Source organism: Mastomys coucha, unplaced genomic scaffold, assembly GCF_008632895.1.
Source record: "Mastomys coucha isolate ucsf_1 unplaced genomic scaffold, UCSF_Mcou_1 pScaffold6, whole genome shotgun sequence".
Lineage (NCBI taxonomy): Eukaryota > Metazoa > Chordata > Mammalia > Rodentia > Muridae > Mastomys > Mastomys coucha.
Window position 1 is genome coordinate 54,049,104 of NW_022196912.1, and position 23,384 is coordinate 54,072,487.

The 23,384-nt window shown below is 35.2% G+C and overlaps 1 protein-coding gene across 6 annotated transcripts in view; it reads left to right on the top strand.

Annotated features, from left to right (window-relative positions):
• The window catches only part of Dgkb (diacylglycerol kinase beta), a 716,847-nt gene that overhangs the window by 528,478 nt on the left and 164,985 nt on the right, over positions 1-23,384 (top strand). For all 6 annotated transcript variants that reach the window (XM_031355722.1, XM_031355727.1, XM_031355725.1 and 3 more), the window contains 2 exons: positions 3,776-3,866; positions 11,082-11,277. In XM_031355722.1, the coding sequence (XP_031211582.1) occupies positions 3,776-3,866; positions 11,082-11,277 (287 nt within the window). The remainder of the gene's footprint in view (positions 1-3,775; positions 3,867-11,081; positions 11,278-23,384) is intronic.

Consider the following 23,384-nt stretch of genomic DNA (forward strand, 5'->3'; position numbering starts at 1 on the left):
AATGACATAGAACTCATAATTAAAATACATAGTATGAATGTATGGACTTCTCAATGAATTAACACAAGTATCATATTTTTAAAATGATGCCTTGAGGGAATCTTACATAAACCAATATTATCTTCTCCTCATAAGGAAGGATGTAATTTTATCAGAATATGTCAATTGGGAAATATTTCAAATTTTACACGACTTCAACCATTGTTCCTGTGAATGGGTACATAGACTCAGATCCACACACTGCGATACACTACTCATTCTTATTTACATTTTTGACATATGTGCTCTCAGGAGTTAAGTTAATAAAAATGTTCAGTAGGGGAAGTAAGAGATTATGGTATCACAATCCTATGAAATTTGACATTGCTTTTGTTCTTCAGCTTACTGGCTTGCATGAGATTGAAAGAAGGGCTTATGAAATCTTTTCAGCAAATAAAATCTGTGTGAACCTAATTGTCTATGAGTGTGTCTAGATAATATAAGATCATTTTCATATTCTGTAACTTGATACCAGAAGTTTTATATCACTAGACCATAAAAGTAAGTTCAACAATAAGTTCCATGTCATATTTAAACCAGTTCCATTACAATTAATTAGTAACATCTTTGTAGACTATCTTCATGTCAAAATGTTTTACAATGTAATAAAATGGCAACATATCAATATCTATAAGAAAAAGAGAAGAAAATTCACATGATAGTTGTACATACAAAATTTCAACATAATTTTGATATGTGAAAAGTATATGTCATATTTTTTATTAGATGTTTTCTTTATTTACAATATCTCTTTTCCCAGGCTCCCCTCCAAAAGAAAAAAGAAAAAGAAAAGAAAATAAGAAAACAAAACAAAACAAAACAAAAACTAAAACAATCCCCTGTTCCCTCCTCCCTCCCCCTGCTCATCACCTCACCCTCTCCCACTTCCTGGCCACAAGAAACTCAAGAAGAAGGAAGTCCAGAGTGTGGATACTTTGTTCCTTCTTAAAAGGGGGCACAAAATATCCATGGAAGGATTTTCAGAGACAAACTATGGAGCAGAGACTAAAGGAAGGACAATCCAGAGACTGGTCCACCTGGGAATCCTTCCCATATTCAGTCATCAAATCCAGACACTGTTGTGGATGTCAGCAAGTGCTGGATGACAGGAGTCTGATATGGCTGTCTCCTGAGAGGCTCTGACAGTTCCTGACTAATACAGAAGTAGAGGCTCACAGCCATCCATTGAACTGAGTACAGGTTCCCCAAAGAAGAGGCTAGAGAAAGGACCCAAGTAGCTGAAGGGTTTGCAGCCCCTTAGCACGAACAACAAGTATATGTCATTTTATTTATATCTTATTCTATTCCTTATCAGAGATATGAATAATTTAAAATTGTATTTATTCATAAGAAATAATTTTAATGTATTTTAGAAAATATAAAACTCTATGAAGTTACAGTAAATGATCATGAATTTAGTTATATGCTGCAGGCCGGCCTATCTGGGCTTCCCTCAACCTGCGGGAGAAACGGGGTCCTAGTCAGGTCCACGAAGCATAGGCAAAGAATGACAAACAGAGCTGACACAAGAAAGTGCTGAGTCTGAATGTATTTCTTAAAAATGGCATCAGACTTTTACAGTCATTGAAAAAGAGAAATGATAAATCTAGCAGCTCAGCAGTTAAGGTATATCTGAGGCCACCTGAAACACACTGGGTCTAAAGCAGCAGCTATCTCCTCTGGACTGATGCTGCACCCACCGGGCCCAAGAGCTCTGGGTCTGGGGTACTGCGGACTGTATCAATCTAAATCCTAGTCCATCTAAGTTCTAGTTATAGTCAGAGAAAGTTTGAGTGGCTGCACAAAGTGAAAACCAGACTTATATGGTATACAGAAAACTGGGCGAATGACAAGAGTCATGAGCGGGCAAGGGTTACAACAAGGTCAATAGGATCAGAGAGCAAGATGAAGTCATATAGGCAAGTGACAGTCACATCAAGGTTGGTAGGATCAGGTATCCAGGTGTGAAGCAGGTGGAAGAGCAGTGGTGCCCTCCTCACTGGGGCTATTTTGGTATTCCCATGCTAATTCTCTGGGTCTGCTGAAGGCAAGCACCAGGAAGTTCCGATCTAGCAGTTCCTGCTAATGCCCTTAAGTGAGGGAAGCCCTTTGATTACTCTCTAGTATGTATAACAGTTCTGTCTTCTGTGGGACTGCCTTGAGAATTCTAACTATGTTAATAGTAAGCAATGGTACCTGACCTCTGTTGCTAACTCTGAGGACATTCTATCTGATAAGGCAGTTTCCTTGTGAGAAATTCCAAGCTAATGACAGGTAGATATTAAATTAGGATATGCTGGCCAGGAGACAATGCCTAAACTTTTTTGTTCTTTTTGTTTGTTTGTTTGTTTTACAAGACAGGGTTTTTCTGTATAGCCCTAGCTGTCCTGGAACTCACTCTGTAGACCAGGCTGGCCTCGAACTCAGAAATCCACCTGCCTCTGCCTCCCAAGTACTGGGATTAAAGGCATGTGCCACCACCGCCTGGCTGACAATGCCTAATCTTAAATTTAGCCATTAACGAATCATTTCTTGGGGTACCTTTTATGCCTAAATAAGAAGGCTTGTTGACGATTGGAAAGACTAATCTGGAACACATCTGAGTTAGGAGATGCCAGCGACTGTCTGAATACCCAGGAGGCACAGACTCCCTTTGAAGTCATAACTCCTCTTATCCTTAATCAGGATTTTACCCCTGATATTGTGGATTTTACTGGAGTAAACAAGTGGGCATGACAGTTATATAATACAAAAAGACAAATATGTCATCATAGAGTGATAGAAGAAAAATATAATATTAGGATTTGGTACTGAGTTTTTGAAAAAGATATTCAGCTTCTGGTGGTTTCTGACTATATCATCACTTTCTACTGCTATTTAAATGAGAACTTATATTCTGTTAAAAATTAATCCTTCTAAACTAGTAAATTTTAGCTTTATGACACCCAGTAGGTTTTTTTAAAATATGCTTTAAATTTTTTCAACTAGTAAAGAACACATAGCTAGCTATTTAAAAGCTGTAGCATATCATATATCTGCTCTTTTCTCCTAGGAAAATCTCAGAACATTGCTATTTTTTTCTTATGGTTATATAATTGATAGTTCAAAATCAAGTTATTTCAAACACAAGAATTATAAATTCTAAGACTTTTTTTTTTAAGTCTGACATCATCAGATAGAAAAGTCAAAGATATACATGACTCTGTAAGATCATGTAATCCCTGTAATGTTTTCAGGTACTGTCATTCCAACTTGACACTAACATACAGGTTTTGGAAGTATGTGATTATACACTACATATCCTCAAACATTTCCTGTTATTTATTGAGATTCTCTATAAGATAGACCTATAGGTAAGCCTGTAGCAAATATTCTTAAACAATGACTGGTGTGGAAGAGCACACCTCTCTGTGGGTGATCCTACCCCCAGAAAGGTGGTCCTGGGGAAGAAAAGAAAGCAGGCTGAGTAGCCATAGAGATAAAGCCTGTAAGCCTGAGTCCTCTATAGCTTTTTCTTCACAGCCTGCTTCCAGGAAACCACAGTGAATTCCTTCAATGAAGGACTATGATGTGGAAGTGAAATGAAGCCTTTCTTCCTCAAGTTGCTTATAGTCCTGATGTTTTATAATAACAGCAGAAACACTAACATAGATATAAGGCAGGGTGGAGTTAGATACTTTTTTTCAGTCCCTTTGGATATGGTTATTGTCTAAGCTGTTTTTCTTCCTTTTTTCAGAATGAAGAACAAATTTTGGTACTTTGAGTTTGGCACATCTGAAACCTTCTCAGCCACCTGCAAGAAGCTGCATGAATCTGTAGAAATAGAAGTAAGAAAAATGGGGTCACTTTTGTAATAGTTTGAAGTGGCTTGTGTTTGCTTATTTGGTGTTGTAGTACGGACTGTATTAAGAAATAAACTTTAGCAATAGATATAGGTTTACCCACAATTTTAAGATATGACCTTTGTCACTCATAATGAATATAATGCTATCTGAAATTAAACTTAAGACATAATTATGAGTTATTTTAATATCATAAAAAGAAGAGATGTGAAATAAAACTTTGAAAAATAGTGAATAGTTTGCTGCGTATAGCCTGAAGAAAAAAATACCAGATTTAAAAATTTGTTGAAGAAAATCAAAAATTGATAAGAGAAAGAAAGAAAGAAACCAAACAAACAAGCAAAAACTAACATTTTCAGGTTTCAGTATATCATAACTTTATAGTGTACTAAAAGTCTGCTTACTTTCACAGATAAGTGATAAAATATATCCACTCTCATTCTCTTTCAATCCTTAGCTAGGTTTCTCAGTTCACAAGGTTGCCATTCTCCATTATAGATATAGGATAGGAAAAATCCCAATGATTATAAGAAAAGACACACTCCAGAAAGATCTGTAGATCTACCAAAAATATCTAGACCTTGTAGTCTTCAAATATTTGAAGACATTTTTTTTGTTTGTTTGCTTGCTTGCTTGTTTTGCTTTGTGTTTGTAAGACAAGGTTTCTCTATGTAACCCTGTTTATCCTGGAACTACTAGGATGGCTGTAAATTCTGAGATCACCTGGCTATTCTTTCCAAGTGCTCGGATTCAAGAATGTACCACCATGCCTGTCTTTTTCTGTACTTATTTTCAAATAGTGCTATTTCTTTATGAGTGTCAAAGATTTTTTTAGGATCTTGTATAAATCCTTGTGTTTACAAATTTATAATGTTCTTGGTAAGCTCTACAAAATCATAATTTTCTAATTTAATGTTGGTGATAATACAAAACACTAATATTCTCAATGTAATATTTTTATGTTATTTCAAATTACATTTAGAGAATAAGACTAAATATTAGAAATAGATTGGATGATTAGGGAAAAAGAAACCAGATAAAATCATAATTATTTTAGAAGGTTCATATTAACATCCATCCTTTACATTTATACTTTTGTACGTGTTGAAATACACATGTGTAATATATGTATGAAAACATGACTATAAGATGCTATATAATTCATGCTGTCTTTTAACCATATGTTTTGTAATAGTACATATTATTGTATATGTTAAAGTTACTTTATATGTATGGTGTGTGTGTGTACATGTTTAGGTATATGTCCATTTGGATTTTCATATGTATATGGAATCCAGATATTGCCATAGGGAGCCATTGTCTATCACCATCAATGAATTTTATTGAGAAAGACTCTAGTCACTTAACCTGGAGACACCAATTTGGTTAGACATACTTGGCTCGCAAGCTTTAGGGATCTGTCTGTCTCTTGTCTCTGTAACCGTAGAGTACACACGATGCAACCAGTTTATACACAGGTATAAGGAATCCAACCACAAGTCCTCATGCTTACAAAACAGGCACTTTACCCACTGAGCCGTCTCTACAGTCCTGAAAATGTTACTAGATATGTAGCTATTATATATGTACACATACATTTATTTTTAAATTATATTATCACTGTAACTTCAAAATTCAGAAATTCATAAAACTGCCTTATATTATACATTTTGAATATTTTGTTCTGAACTATGCTAAAAGAAAATCTATAACAGGAGCCAGTCTATGCCTTTTCATAGTATGATTAGAGACCCTAAACCTTGCCATGCCTTTCCTCTTTGTGACTTTCCCTGAGCACAGACTGAAAGTACATAAATCCATAGAGTGATGCTATGTGTGTCTCAAAGTACAAAATTTTCTAGAAGTTGCATTTGGTAGCAAAAATAATTGAATGAAAATAAATGTAGAAAACATTGATTTGATAAAATTCTAAGCAGCTAAAATAAATCTTATAATGATAACATACAGCTTTACATCATACTTGGGATGAGCGGACTCTTTGGGATACTTCTCAAGAAACCTGAACTACAACTAAGCTTAGAGCCATGCTTCTCCATATTTTCCTAGTCTGACTTTCTGCTTCTATATTTCTGACTTGCTTAAGGAATCACTAGTATAGCATTCATAAACTGGAACTAGTATAGTGTGTTCAACCCATTATTTTATTGTATATATATATATATATATGTATATGTATATATATGCACTATATATATACAATTATATATGTAATATATATATAGTATGTGTGTGTATGTGTGTGTGTATGTGTGCGTGTGTTTGTGTGTGTGTGTTTGTGTGAATGGACAGCAATGTCAAGTGTGTCTTATTGCTCACATTTTAATGAATCCAGTTTATCATATTAGTAGAATATGACTTTCTACCCTCAAGGTTACTTCATAATTAAATATAAGAAATCAGCCATTTGGAAATTTGATTCTGCTTGCTATTGCTTCCTATGTGGCCTAAAAGCATACCAACTATGGTTTGAAAAATGTCTAACAAGTTACAAACCATGGTAGTAACAATAGAACCTCCAGCAATGGTTCTATGTTTTAATGTCAGCTCCTTCAAAAACAAGTCATTCCCTGTGTGCATGTGTGTTTCACAGGGCTTTTTCCTGCAGAGAGCTGCTTCTAAAAAAATAAAGGTTTGGGAGAAAATAAACATCTGAGAAAATGCTTCCTAACAACAGTTAAAATACATACATGTATTATTAAAGTGTATCTCATGTCCTGTACTAAGCAATATACCTGCATTATCTGATTTAATTTTTATGCTCATGTTATGAATCAAAGATATAGTATAAAATCCTTAATTTAATAGTTACACATTTTAATAATTTATGAGAAAAATAATTATATTCTTTTTTAAAGTTTATTTATTTATTATATGTAAGTACATTGTATCTGTCTTCAGACACCCTAGAACAGGGCATCAGATCTTATTACGGATGGTTGTGAGCCATCATGTGGTTGCTAGGATTTGAACTCATGACCTTTGGAAGAGCAGTTGGAGCTCTTAACCACTGAGCCATCTCTCCAGCCCCCACTTTTTTTTTAAGATTTATTTACTATGTATTTATTATAAGTACACTGTAGCTGTCCTTAGACACACCAGAAGAGGGCATCAGATCTCATTATGGGTGGTTGTGAGCCACCATGTGGTTGCTGGGATTTGAACTCACGACCTTTGGAAGAGCAATAGGTGCTCTTACCCGCTGTGCCATATTCTTTACATAACAATTAAATGTAAGGAAACAAGTCAATGCTATATTCATGTAACTGTTCAGGATGAGCAGAGATTCAAAACTGACAGAGATTCAAAAGCTGGTAGTTTCAATTCTAAGAATCTCTGTTATCTTCTAACTTTAGTACAAAAAGGAAAAATATAAGTAAAATGAAAAATTTCAAAACTAAAGAAAATATGTCAAAAGTAAAGTTTGCATTATTACATGTTGGAGGATGGGTAAAGGTTATCCAACAACTTTAGATAGGTACCTGAGATTCACGCAATGAGGAGCACAGGTTTTCTGTTTCCTCTATGTTCCAAAGTTAGGAAAAGAATTAGCCCATTCCATAGGACATTCAGTCTTTGGGGTGTCAGAGAATCTGAAAGGTTATAAATACTGAGATTCTTTTTTTAAATGCAGATATATGAAGAGTTAAGACATGTAAGAGTCTTGTGGGTACAAAATCAACTATAGGATTTGAAAAATAAGGTTGTTCTTGTTTGTTAACCCGAAAACTGAGTTCTTGAAGACATTAGGCTTTGCCACACTGTTGTCCCAGCCACACTGTCTTAGTACTAAGATAACCTGCCAATGCTTTGTGTCATTGAGTAAACTTATTAACAACTATAACTGATACAGGCGTAAAAGCTCACTCATAGAAAAATAGAGCCAATCATTGATTATATCTCATTAAATTTAACACCTGTACCCTCAGCTCTCTAAACTTTATAAACTAAGGTCGAGCATAAAAAACTGTAATAGTTCTTTTAGACACTTATAGTTGGAAATAAGGTAACTGTTGAGATGTAAACAAATGGAATGATTAATAATAATAATGATAAATCTCTGCAGTGGCTTCACAGCATAGCACCCGTACTCCTTCCACTGTAGATGTTAATGACCTTGTACTTAATAAAAATTCTCAGAATTTATTAGACTGTTGGTTCTTAAGCTTTTTTTCTGTAACTAATTTTTTGAAAAGAATCATAAATCTTCAAAGCATGTAGAGACATTACACGACAAGGTCTTATTCCTTATTTATATTTCATAACCTTCACCTCAGTTTTATTTTCATAAACTCAACTGGTGCTCTGCAAGTCCCAGCTCCATCACTGCCTGTGTTCAACTTTGCAGATTAATGCCCATGATGTCAAAGCAAACAGAGGTGGCCTGGGAGTCTTGAGCTAGTGAAACTAAACCATTGATAGTCACTAATTTATTTAAGTACATTGTCCTGCACTCCTTGTTCTCCGAGACTCCTTGAGAGTTTCTGGTTTTGGTTTTCTTTTCCACACTTCTCAGAGAATGGCTCCCTCTTTTCCTTCAACCCACACATGCCATTGACTACAATAGGGAAACTAAGCCTGATAGCCAGTGCTGGTGTGTCTCAGTTGTCTCCCCTAACTCCACTAGCTCAATTAAGCAGAGAAGGAAAGACTTTGCAGTGGGCTCTCCTGTTCTGCACATGAACAAAGGAATCTTCCTTCACTAATTCTGAAAGTAACTTGTCACAGCGGGGTCTGAAGGCCTAGTCACATAATTGTCTTAGTGCGCTGCCTGCTGTGTTCAATATTGAGTGGAAATGGAAGCCAGGCCCCAGCTCCAGCTTATTTCACAATTCTTCTGTTATTTAAATGATTTTAGTCAGTTTGGGGGAAGCCAGACCTTTATAAATTAACAGCAGGGAAATACCAAAGGTGTCAGATTGCATATTTATCATCTTTTTCGTGTAATACTTAAATATGTATTAAGAAGTGACTGACATAAATTAGGCGGTTTTCAGAAGCCACAGGCCGTGGCTTGTAGAGGACCCCCTTCTGCTTGACATTTCATCCTTGTCAAAGATCAAATTATTTTAATTTAGGCTGCAAATTATAAGGAATGAAGACTTCTTTGTGGGAATTCCCTGTGGTAATCTGACTTTTGTTGTTACTGCTGCTTGTCAGTGTGCAAAAGATATAATATGCATGCAAATAAGGTTAAAAAATATGTACTATCTAATTATCCAGCCAGTGCGTTCCACTTGAAGACAGTGGGAGGCCTGACACACAGTATGTGTTTGATTCATTGAGGCCTGCAGGGTATTTACACAAGATTACTTTTAATTATGAAATTAATATCTGTTTATCTAGAATATATAGCAGTGAGTGAGTATACACAGGAGCAGAATTCTTTAGTAAAAAGAAATGATCTTAATTTAATATGTAAAAAGGAAGAAAAATGTACTTGTTTCAGGGAAAAAAAAATGAATCACATCACCCAGAAATTGGGTCCTCTTCAGGGAAACAAATCGCATGAAAACTTAGCTCATTTTCCAGAATTGTTTCTTCCACAGTGAAGTGGACTCAAAATGTGTGGCCTTGTAACACTACGGTGTTACTTTCCTGAATATGAGGCAGCCCTGGCTTCATGAGGATGAGGCAAATGTGGAAAAATACGGGATTCTGTTTGTTTTGTTGTTGTTTCTATGGGGTATTGCCTCTTCAAAGACTGAAAGTCAGGGTTTTCCTGAGGATAAAAAAAAAGTTAGTGTTTAAGTCAGATATGACCTTATTATAACTGGCCATGGTGGTTGTGGCAAGCTTTTATGGAAATACTGCTACCTTTGAAATGCTTGTCCCCAAGAAAACACTTTGAAAGAATTTAAAATTGTTAGGTCTTTTTTTTTCTTAGCTTATAATAGAATATGGAAGAATAATATTTGAGATAATAATAATGACTCATTTTGGAAAATATAAAGCAAAATAATTAAACAAGTTATCACTTCAGAAAAAAATAGAGAATAAGGTTTAGAGACATGGCTCGGTGGTTAAAAGATTTTTCTGCTCTTGTAGAAAATCCAAGTTTGATTTCCGGTGCCCATGTTAGTCAGGTCACAATCCTGTAATTCTCCCATAGTGAATCTGATGCCCTCTCCTGGACTTCACAGGCACCTGTATATGCACACACACACACACACACACACACATACACTCATGTACATGTCAACCTTAAAGAATAACCTCATAATCCTTCACACAAATCCATTAATAATAATGAACAGAAAATTTAAAAAGTGTAAAAAAACCTTTTTCTATCTGGCTTTATAAAATGGCAGTTGGTTAACACATTTGTAACAAGGTGACTTGTTACAAAGAAAAAAACAATAGGTCAGGTTCTACCATCCAGCAAGTGAGTAATGTTGGCCAGAGAATCCTTGAACTGCCACTGCTGACATCTCCCTCACTCTATTCTGTCTGTCTTCCACATTCATCTGGACAGCCAGGCTTCTCATTACTTCTGATGTGCTTAGAATATGAGCTCATACTCCTTCCAAAGTAACTGGGATCTCTGCAATTATCATTTGGGGCTGAGTTCACTTTTCCTTTATAAACCTCTATCAGTATGTTTCATTCCTTGACAAAGAAAAAGAAAAATGAAAAGGAAAGGAAAGGAAAGAAAAGAAAAGAAAAGAAAAGAAAAGAAAAGAAAAGAAAAGAAAAGGGAAGGAAGGAAAGAAGGAAGAAAGAGAAGGAAAGAAAGGAAGGAAGGAAGAAAGAAAAGAAAGAAGGAAGGAGAAAGAGGAGGGAATGGGAAGAGAGGGGAGAAGAAGGGAGAAGAGATCAGAGACCAAGTCAAGTATAGGAAGGTCATGAATTCAAATCTGTCATTCAAAAGAAGTAATGATAATAACAATTTCTTTGTAACTAAATTAGACTTTCTTCTTGTCTACAATTCACATATTGGAGTTACAGAAATTGCAAACATGTCTCTGTCTCAAATGTTTACTGTAGAGTAAAACACATTGGTGATGTGGTATGTCTGTTTTTAATAGTTATGAATGGCAACTTTTTAATGTTACTACATTTTTGTTCTTTGTATTGTCATGACTTTAAAAAAATAACTTTATTGTTTTAAAAGGGGAAGAAATAAAAAATCAAGGAAACATGAAACACTTCCTCTCTCTCCCTCCCTCCACCCCCCTCCAGTGTGATGGAGTACAGATAGATTTGATAAACATCTCTCTGGAAGGGATTGCAATTTTGAATATACCAAGCATGCATGGAGGATCTAATCTTTGGGGAGAGTCTAAAAAGAAAAGAAGCCATCGAAGGATAGAGAAAAAAGGCTCTGATAAAAGACCCACTCTCACAGATGCCAAAGAGCTGAAGTTTGCAAGTCAAGGTAAGATTTCCCAAAACTATACATTAAATTGTTTATAACTCTTGTTCTAAGGGCTACCTGGAAAAAAGAAAGTCTTTCAGATGCCAGTATGTGATGAAATTATAGAGGACTCTAAAATTATATGCACTTAGGTTTTACTTCTCTTCTAGTCTTTCCATGGTGATAGCTTTTGTTCCACAGAAGATGTACATGATGTGTGCAGCAAGAATAAAATAGAAAATACTATACTCTGAGCTCTTTTGGAATTGACTCATCCTAAGTGATTGTACCAAATACCCAGTTCTTTTGTAGAAGACTTTACTCTTGTCTCTTCAGGCAATATATCTTGCCTAAAGATATATCAAATCATCCTGTATTGGGTTACTATTCCAAGTAACATATACATGAAAATGGTTTGATATGTTTTTTTAAATTAGATATTTTCTTTATTTACATTTCAAATGATTTCTCCTTTCCTGGTTTCTCCTCCAGAAGAAAAAGAAAACAAAACCAAAACAAACCATGTTCCCTCCCTTTGCTCACCAGCCCACCCTCTCCCACTTCCTGGACCATAGAACCTTCACAGGGCCTAGGGCCTCTCTTCCCATTGACAATTGACTAGGCCATCCTCTGCCACATATGCAGCTGGAGCCATGAATCCCACTATGTGTATGCTTTGGCATATTGGTTTTTTTTTTTGTCTGTCCTAAGGGGCTGCAAACCCTTCAGCACCTTGGGTCCTTTCTCTAACTCCTTCATTGGGGACCCTGTGCTCAGTCCAATGGATGGCTGTGAGCCTCTACTTTAGTATTAGTGGGGTACTGGCAAAGCCTCTCAGGAGACAGCTATATCAGGCTCTTGACAGCTAGCACATGCTGGCACGTTTGATATACTTTTATCTGCTTCTGTTTTTCTAGAAAGTTAATATCCACTATTAATGGCCCAATAAACAAAGAGCAAGTAATAACAAACAGAAGCCACAGCTATGGGAAAATATAGTTATAGAATGATAATTAATTATTGATTGATATTATAATTAAAGACACCAGAGTGAATATAATCTCCATATTTTATATGTATATATATTCTTTAATATTTTTAACTTCAAAAATATATCTAGTATTATTAATAGCACTAAGAAAGAAGAAAGCCTGTTGATACAGGCATGAGTATTCCTCCCTGAAATCTGTAACTCTGGAAGCTAAGGCCGTAGTTACCAGTATCTGAAGCTACCTGCATGTAAATAGAGGATTATACAGAGTCAGGCATTATCAAATAAATAAAGACAAGAATATAAATTTTATTATCTCTGTAGCCAAAGCAAAATATGAAGAGTTAATAGAATGAAGCCTCAATAAAATAAAAGTAGATAAATAATACGTGAAATGGTTGGTACAATTGGTATTCTCTTATGTAGCTGGCTTAAATTTAAGCTGTGGGCAATGACTTCTGTTAAGTGGAATTTAGTATTCCAAAGTGGCAAATGTTGAAGTGTCACAAGTCTTTCATAGGACCAACTCAATGCAACCTGGTGGTGAAAGACAATTTAAGCAAGAAACAAATTAAAACATTTTATAAGAATGAGTACAACTATAGGAAAACATGTACAATTATTATTTTGTAGATATGTTTACATGAATATTATACTTATAATGAACACCAAATAATTTATGCTAAATCTATGTAGGCAGGATATGATATTCAAATCATCACGGATCAAGTTACATGGTTTAAATACAATTAGATTACCATTTAAATATAAATAGATTTCTCAGATTATTTGTAAAAATTCTGAATGTTAGAATAATCTTAGAACCTTAGTAAGAGTAAGATCAACCTGAAAATTCTCTAATTATACAGATTAATGTTATCATATACTACAATGTATTCATTTGTTTCTTAAGTTACAAATATTTTTGTTGTACATATATTTGATGTATGTAGTAATAAATATATGTATATATATATTAGACTTTATATCATATATTTTTATATTGAAATATATGTCATATTCTTCTCATCTCTCTATTCCTAAAAATTACCCAAGTAAATTACACTCACCACTGAGCTCTCCCAGTCTCTATGGCTCATGACAATGCTCTTCTCAGGCAGACATGTGGTAAGGCATGCCTAAATCGCTCTTCATAGAATAATCAGACATGTACCATTTGCTTGGCTTCATAACTGCCCACTACACACTTCTATTTTAAGGTTGTGTAGTGAAAATAAAGCTACAGGGACATCAACCACAACTATTTTCACAGACATGCTATCAAGTGAAGAGTCACTTATTCCTACTTCTCCCTCTCCACTGCAAAGCTGTCAGAGCCAGTTTCTCACACTGAGAAAGGAGAAAGCAGAGAATGCAAACACATGGGGATTGTGGCTCAAAAATACTTTATCATATGGTGTTTTTGAACTTTGTTATCTGAACAGTAAGAGAAGCATGTTTAAGATTGACAAGGCTCAAGTGTCTGTTCCCTTTGTCAACTTGCTATGCTTACAATCCTGACCTAGTTGTGCTTCCACATAAATTTTTGCAATATGTTATTTGAATATTTTAAAACCAATTATTATTGTCTTTCCTTTATTTTAATTTTAGAAAGTAAAAAACGATCAATTTGGTGTATTTTGAAACACTGTGGCCAAACATTTCTGAAAATACTCCTAAGTTTGGGTTTAATATTTGTTCTGTTAATTATTAAGTGTTATACTTAATGAGTAAAAATAAATTTACTAATAAAGTTAGCCATATGTGCCCCTTTCTTGAATAATAATATTTTTAGTACTTTATTTCTTTAATTTCTTGATACAGAAACAGGTGTGATATTGTGTCATTATAGAATTTGCTTTATATTCTTAAATATGTTTTTATAAACTTTCAGAATTTATTATTGTATTTTCATCATTTTTTACATCTCTTGATCTACTTTCCATTCCATAGACATGAACATAGTGTTCTCATTATTTTGAAACTGTTTTAAAAAATCTTGTTAGTAGTGCCTATATTCTTTTAGTTATGTGGCAATCCACTGGAGTGTGTTAGAAATACCAGGCTTGGTCTCTTGTAGAAGTTTCTCTCTCTCTCTCTCTCTCTCTCTCTCTCTCTCTCTCTCTCTCTCTCTCTCTCTCTCTCTGCCTGTCTGTCTCTCTCTCTCTCTGTCTCTCTCTGTCTCTGTCTCTGTCTCTCTCTGTCTCTCTCTCTCTCTCCCTCCATCCCTCTCCCTCCTCTCTCTGTGTCTCTCTGTCTCTGTCTGTCTCTGTCTCTGTCTCTCTCTCTCGGTAGTTATCAATTATCATTAATAATTGCTCAGCTAGTGGTGGGACTCTATGCCTATTCTCCCCCTCCATACAGGTAATTTGTCTCTCTTGAGCTGTGTCAGGCCTTGTACACACGGCCACAGCCACTCTGAGTTCATTTTGTCTAAAACCATTGTCTCTCTCGTAGTCATCTACCACCTTTGGCTCTTACCCATTCTGTCCTTTCCCCTGCAATGAACACTGAGACTTGGAAGGCAGTGGATACAGTATAAATGTCTTATTTAGGGCTGAAAGCTCTATGATCACGTACTCTCAGCCCTTTGGCCTTTGAGCTTTCTGCCTTAATTACCATTTATTACAAAAAAGCGAGCTTATGCAGTGAGGCTTAAGAGAGATCCAGTGACTTAAGACTAGTAGTCAGCATGGGTTTTAACATAACTATAATGACATTTAAACCCAGGTCCACAATCTCTAGACTTGTAAAATACCTAAGTGCAGCAGTGGGAAATGGAGAAATTACTTCTTAATAAAAAGAATTAAAAGAAAGTTGGAACAATTCTTCAAAACACATATAAAGAAACATGTATATAAGTGCAAAGTACAAGACTCAGTTTGGTGCATGGAACCCTCGGGTCCCTGGGCTGCCAGGGTGGGAGTTGCCTAGCAGGTTCACTTGCTTGCTGTCTTTGAGAGCACTCATGAGATCAAAATATTAGTCAGTGTTTTGGTTGGAAATTCTACTGCTGACTTAATTCAGAGTTGAACAAAATTATAAGTAATTTGCTTAATTATATTATCATTCCATTGAGACACAGTGAACTAGTTGGATACAATTCTGAAACATGCACTCACATGCTTCTCATTAAGCAGACATTTTCTTTATGTGTTTATAAATACAAATGAGTATATTAAATACAGATGGCATTGCCTTTAAATGAAACAATGCAGTAGACCAAGTTATCTTCCATGCTCCTGCCGTTAGTTAATACTTAATCTTCCCCGTGTCTCTTCAGCTACTGAGTTCATCTGAACGGTCCCTTCTTCTAAATTAACCTGAGAGAGATGTCTAATAAATTCACTCACATTAATGTATAAATGACTGATTGCAGACAAAAGGAGAGGTATTTGCATTTTAAAAGACATAAAGGCCTTCAGCTAAAACATTATTTTTCATCCTGCATTCTACTGAGTTATAGCTATGATTCTTCAGCAGTTCTTAAAGACTTAGTTTAACTTCATTGCAGTATTTTGGGACACATTAAAGGAAACATTAATAAAAATAAAATAAATTATTCCATTTAAAAGTGTTTTCCATATTAACTATTTTCAAATTATGAACACATTTATTTATATATGCACACATAAATAAATCATCATACTTTAAAAAGTCTATTCTGCAATAATCATTTAAAATAACATGTCTCTGAATATTTATTGTAGAAAATGTAAACATGTAGTACATATTATCATTATAAAATACATGGCAAAGTCGGTCATCAATGGAAGGAGAGGCTCTTGGCCCTGTGAAGGTTCTATGCCCCACTGCAGGGGAATGCCACGGACAGGAAGCAGGAGAGGGTGGGGTGGTGAGCAGGGGAAGGGGAGAGAGAACAGGAGGGTTTTTTTGTTTGTTTTCATTTTTTTAATTTTAATTTTTATTTTATTTTTTTCAGGGGGGAAACTGGAAAAAGAGATATCATATGACATGTAAATATAGAAAATCTAATAAAAAAATAAAAAGAACAAACAAAAAAAGACCAACATACTCAGATACTTTTGTTTGGCACAAGATCCAAATGGCACAAAGCAATCAGTGGAAGCAAAAAATGAACATCACCAGAATTTAAAAGACAGAGTAGATCTTTTGATAATAGCACTTAAGCTCATAAAAACAATATGTTAATTAACTATTTCCAACAAATAACAAGCTCACTCTCATTCATAAAGCAACCAACTATGTGACTGTCAGAGTAAGTCTGATTATAAAATATTCATCATTAGACTTTCTGTAAGGTGTCAGGCATAAAACTTAAAATGTTAATTCTGTGTGTACAATAAACAAAATAGAGTAAATTAAATTTGGAGTGAAAGTCTGAATCAGGCAGCAAATTCCATTCCATACATTTGTATGGAAAGAGGTGAAAACCAATCAAGTTTAAAGGGCATCTTTAAACAGCACAGTGAGGTGGGAGTAGGTTATGGCAAACGCCCCTGTCTATTACTATGATATTCAAACACTATATAGATGAAAAATATTAAGATTCACCTTTGAAAAGCACTTTTAAACTGAAGTATGAGGATTTGACAAAGAGCTGAGTCATTTTAGTTCTGATGGATTTAATTTTGAATGGAAAGAATCAGTCATGCAACTTATCAGTAAGGTATTGTTAGTTATTACAGATGTCTAAGGAACAACATAGGAAATTCATGTGGCTTCACTGCATGTATGCCTATCAGGGCACTCTCAACATCATACCATCAAAATAAACCACAAAAAATGGAAAAGTAAAAAGCTATGATATTCCCACAGTTCATCAAAACATTGCCAAAAATTGTTAGAGGTCAACCACCTTGAAATTATTAGCAATTTGAAACTCTAAAATTCCAACTCTTTGTATTTACACAAATATAGTATGGCTTTTCACATTTAGGAATTTTTAAATATTGCTTCATTTGCAAGATGTTGGCTGCAATCAAAGGTTTGAAAACTACTGAGCAAAAGTTATTACATTCAAACTTTAAAGCCAGAATGGATGGGAGGGGCTGGCAGGAGCAGTTGGACTTCTGCTTGAATTATCATTCAGTGGGTAACGCTACTCCACACACAGGTATTGCCAGCCAGTACTTGTCATAGAAAAGTTTATCTTAAACTAATTAACATATGATGTCATCCAAAAATCTGTCAATCATTTCATTTACATTTAACAAAGCTAATTCTTTTATTTGGTCAGAATATTCCAACTCCAACTTGTCACTCACTGATAGAAAATAAATTGTTTACCACTTAACCCAATGGTTTAAAACTCAGAATCAAACATACACACGTGCACACACATGCACACAGGCACACACTCATGAACACAAGCACCCACATACAGGCACAAACATTTGAACATACACAAATACCTGCGCACACACAGAGACACACACATAGACACGCATGACCAGATTGACCCAGACTTACACAAGTACATTAATACACACAGGCACACACACACTCCAGTGAACTTGTGCCTGTTCTTCACTTTTCTTTCTGGTAAGAAATCCTGCTGTTTAAATTAGTCATAGTAGTGATAAAACAGAGAAAAATAACTAGATCAAGAAATAAAAACATTCATTAAACAAGGTTAGAATTATATAGGTAGGCTACAAAAAACTAAAGTTTAGAAACTTTAAAAACTAGTGATTAGGGCTAGAAGACAGCTCTGTGCTCATAGGTACTTATTGCTAAGCCTGACAGCCTGACTTCAATACCCAGGACACGATGATACAAATGGTAGAAGAAGAAACTTGACTCCCACAAATGAACTCCTGATTTCCACACACATCATAGCACATACATTGCTACATACTAATACACACATGTGCATGAACAGACACACACTAATACAAATAAATATTTTTTTAAAAAACTAAGCTATAATGAACTGTGTGAATACTAAATCTAAATGTTATTTTTGTCCGTATCTTTCTACATAAAATGTACTATATGTGAGATCATCCAACAATAAGCATTTCTGTAGTGTAATACTAAATAGGGTTTTCTACATTCACAGAAGTTATGAAATGAATCCCACCCCCTCTCTCTGGAGTTTATTGGAATGATTTACAGGTTGCAGTCACACCAATTAATCTAACAATGGCTAGCTAAGAATGAAAAGTCCAGGAATCTAGTAGTTGCTCAGTTCCAGAATTCTGGGTGTCTCCAGTGGTTTTTTTTAAAAGATGAGATCTTGAAAAAGTAGGCTCCAGCCAAGCAGTGGTGGCACATGCCTTTAATCCCAGCACTTGGGAGGCAGAGGCAGGCAGACAGATTTCTGAGTTCAAGGCCAGCCTGGTCTACAGAGTAAGTTCCAGGATAACCAGGCCAAAACAGAGAAATCCTATATCAAGAAAGAAAGAAAGAAAGAAAGAAAGAAAGAAAGAAAGAAAGAAAGAAAGAAAGAAAGAAAAAGAAAGAAAGGAAGAAAGGAAGGAAGGAAGGAAGGAAGAAAGGAAGAAAGGAAGGAAGGAAGGAAGAAAGGAAGAAAGAAAGAAAGGGAAAGAAGAGAAGAGAAGAGAAAAGAAAAGAAAAAAGAAAAAGTAGAAGGAGAGGATGTGTTAGCATGGCAAGGGCAAGCAGGCCAAGAGCTTGCTTCTCTTCCATGTCCTTATCTAGAGTTCTAGCAGGTTTGACCCAAATTAAAGGTGTGCCTTCCCACTTTAAGATCTTGTTCAAAAGCCAGTGACTTCCTACCTCAAAAGGTCTGGACTAGAAATGAATTCACTCACTTCAAAGCAAGCATGATCTACCACAGTTGTGCCCTCCATTTCTAGATTGTGGTTCATTCCAGATACCATCATTGACAACCAAGAATAGTCATCACAAGTTCACATTTGTCAACTTGACACACAAACTTATCTTTATAGGTCATGATTAATTTCCAAAAGAAACCAATAACCAGGTTATAATAATGCCTAAACATGTTTCCCATGTACAATCTCAAATGTATTATAAATTTAGAATAAATGAAAATGCCTTCTGGGTTTCATCCTTACAGTATTCTCTTAGTTGATATTACAACATGTAATAAAGAAACTGAATGAAAATACAAATACATGTACAAATGAAGTCTTAATAAAATACAACCAAAGCATTTGTGTCAACTGTTCTACAACTTCTACAGCTGTTCACATGGCTTTAGCATGCATTTATAACGTTTACTCTGTGACGTATTCTGTGTTTCCTCTACCCTCTGCAAGCACCTCAACAGGTTTTGTGTCTTTTTCTGAAGGAGTGGCTCATACCTACATTAGTGACAGGTCTGTATCCTTTGTCATCCTGCCTGAATTAGGCTCTTGTAGTTTCCCATTGTATTGTACCACAGGACGTGGTAGTCCTAAGAGATGCCCTATAGGATCTCCTACATTCCAAACATAATCTTCCTTACCTCCATTGTAGAGAAACAATCAATTTTTCCATGGTAATCTAGATCAATCACCCCTCATAAAACTGCTATTCCTTTATTAGCCTGTTGGTTTAAGGGCATTAGGAAACCAAAATGATCAGGTGTGGGTCTGAGCTTCCAGTTCAATGGAATGATTGTTGTGGCTCCTCTTGGGAACACTCTGTGTTCTAGAAACAAAACATCTAGTCAAGCAGAACTTAGGATTTCAGGAATGGGAAGCAAAAACTTTCCTCATGTGTTACTAGGAGTAATAGTGAGTGAAATTATTCCCTTTTCCATCCCTTGATTCCTGGAGCTGTGTATCCAGGCTATGGAAGAAACTGTACCATATATTCTATGTACCACCTTCTCAAGAACCCTGCCCCAGCCCCCCAGGCTGCTGCCATCTAATTGGTGCAATAACTGTGCCTTCCGAAGTTCATTCCATGTTTCTAGCAATACTGGTGCTTCACTATTATAAGGGAGATGGTAAGACTAGTGGATTCCATGAGTGTGGGCCCATTGTCACACTTCTCTGACTGTGTGTGAAGTGAGTTCCTTGGTCAGAGGCAATACAGGGTAGAATATTATCATAGTGGATAAGGAATTCTGTAAATGCACGGATGGTGGTTTTGGCAGAAGCACTATGTGCAATAAAGTTAAATCCACAACCAAAATAAGTATTTCAAATATCAAACATGTTGTTATTCCATTTTGAATTCTACATTCATTTTAGCACTAAGGAAGAAAGATGAGAGACAAAAGATAGACAGTCAGTATTCTGATTGGATGATAAGGGGTATCCTCATATCATGTGGCTTTGTTGTCACTTTTCTTATCAATTGCAGAAATTAGGAAGAGAAAAAGGGAAAGTATTCTATATAAACCACATGCATCAAAGGGAATAAATTTGAAAATATCTGCAAAGCTTTGGCAAGATTTGACATCTTCTTTTGCCTGTGATGATAAACAAGATAATTAATTCTGTCTTCATCTTTTAAGTGAGGATATGAGCTCTGAGATTGGATTCTAATGTATATATACTGTACATTGCATTATGCGGATAGCCCCACAAAGAGAGTCAAGTAGTAGGACTGTCACTTTCTGTGTCTTGGACAGATTATAAACATCAGCAAGTCTATGCTAAGGACATTTGCTAACCATTGCTATTAATTCTCTACATATTTCTGTGGGTTTTTTAGGGTAATTTAAAAGGCAGTGACTACCTTGCCTAAATATAAAAGCAATGTTCATCTTAGATCTGTAGATGCTGTATTTGGCATTCAAAGCCAGGCAAGCAAACGACTTCCAAACATTTAAATTCAGTGATTAAGTCAATTAAATTTAGAAACAAGAATAGGATTTCATGCTGCACAATTATACCTAGATGTTAAAATTGTTGAAAAAAAGATCATGGCATTTGAAAGGTTTCATTTCACACACACACAAAATGCATTTAACAATATCATGATAATTTAAATGGCTGAAAACAGATAGATCCAAACATTTGCTATTTAGTAACCTTTAAAGGAGATGTCTCTAAATGATTTCTTAATTGTATGTTTTTAAACTGCCTCTTCAGAAATGTATCAGCATTTAGAAATGAAGTAATTGCACATACTTAATAAAGCTACCTAAATACCAAAACTGAAATGTAATATTATATACCATATCTGGGCAACTTAAAGTGTTGGCACTTTGATATATTTTTATGATGCATATAGGTGCATGTGTGTGTGTGTGTGTGTGTGTGTGTGTGTGTGTGTATAGGTATGCATATAGATATGGAATACTGAACAGAACCTCAATCTTCATCCTCAGAAATGTTCATACCATTTTGAAACAAGATCTTCTGTTGGTCAGTATGCTATGGAAACTATGTATGATAGTCTGATTGACTACTAAGAGCTAGGAATTCTTTTATATTTGTCTTTATGACATTAGGATTTCAAATGGGCAACACCACACCTGGCTTTTTTTCTGTGTGGATTCTGGGAATCAACTCAAGTGTCTTTATTCTGATAGAGCCATCCCAGAGAACATCATTGTGATATATATATATATATATATATATATATATATATATATATAACTGAAAGATAGCAGTAGTAGAACAAGTAAGTCAAGGAAAACTGCATAAAAATGAATTTTTAGTAGCAATTTCATTTTTGAAAAAAAAATCTGTATCTTAGCAATCAATATAGCAGGATCATGAGAAGATAGGGATTTTTCTCTCTGCAGTCCTTATTTAAGACTCATAGTATACTTCTCACCTAACTCCTACAGCAAAACACCTCAGTTGCAAAGTAGTGAACACTGTCTAAAGCCCTTCTTCATTCCTGGCTACTGATTTTAATTGTACCTTCATAGAAAGATGGAAAATATAAAGGTTTTTAACCTGCTACATTGTACAGATGATGATGTATGGTACCAGTAACAAAATTAATGTCTTTTTCCCTACGAAATGACCTAAGTCTACTAAAAGTAATGTCAAGTTTTTATCCTGGTTAAGAGTGTGTGTGATTGTAACTAGACTTCAGTTTTGTACTACCTGAAGTCATGTATATAGATATATAGATATAATGTATATGCATACAGGCACACATATACGCATGTGTATGTGTGTGTGTCAAGTTAAAACAGCAAGGAGTATATAAGCTGTGATTAATTAGCAACCTGTAGAGAGTGCCTTAAAATGTAGAATGCTTGTGTGAACATGGGAGTCTTGTGAAGTTTCATAGTTCAGATATGATGCCACCATTCAGGCTTCCTCAATAGAAAATGCTGGGGCAGTCTTTTCCTTTCAGAGTGATAGATAATTTGCAGTTGCAGTGATAAATATCCCTCAGATTACTTATAATGACTTTTCCTATTATCAAGGTTCTTGGAGAGATTGATGACAACAAATTAGAGAGGATTTTTTTAAAATTGTAAACATGGAAAAACTATCAAAAAGCCATGGGATGACTTTATAATGAGTGAACCTCGGTTGTGATTAAGATTTCCCCCTCACTATTTTAAGGAGCTCACTTTCCTTTCCATCAAGATAAAAAATAATGCCTAGGGGTATCTGGACCTCAATTCCGAAGTAAACTTCAATTGCACTGCCTTGCAGAAGGACATCTATCTCCCTTGAAGATTTTAATACTGGAGGGATATTGAAGTTTTTTCTTAATTATAGATTTGTTTCCAGTTTCCAGTCATTCCTGTTGTTGTGATTAAATGGATACTGTCTATCAGTTGGTTCTCTTTGCAGGCACTTATGTGACTCACTGGTGTGTCTCCCAGAGAACAAAAAAGTTTGTTTCTTGAATGAGTCAAATCCTACCATCTATTTATCTTTAAATAACAAACTTGGGTTAACCAAAACAACTTACCACTGGAGTTGTATGGCCATGAACTTGGTTTCCATGAATACAGTCTTTTATTCTAAATATCTAATTAGCATAAATGAATAGCAGCTTTCTGGACAGTATCAAGCCCATTCCATTTTTGTGAAAATTGATAGAGATGAAGCTCACAGTTCCTCTAAGCTGACTAATAAAAACAGTTTCAATGTCCATCCTTTAGCCAGCACTATGCATTTATAAAATCAGGTGTTCTTTTTAATGTATGTTCAGAGTCTTTTTAATGACTTTCCATTATCAACAATTAATCAGATTAAGCTAAGCATTGAGGTTCAAATGTTATAGAGTAGCAGACATCTGAAATATGGATAAA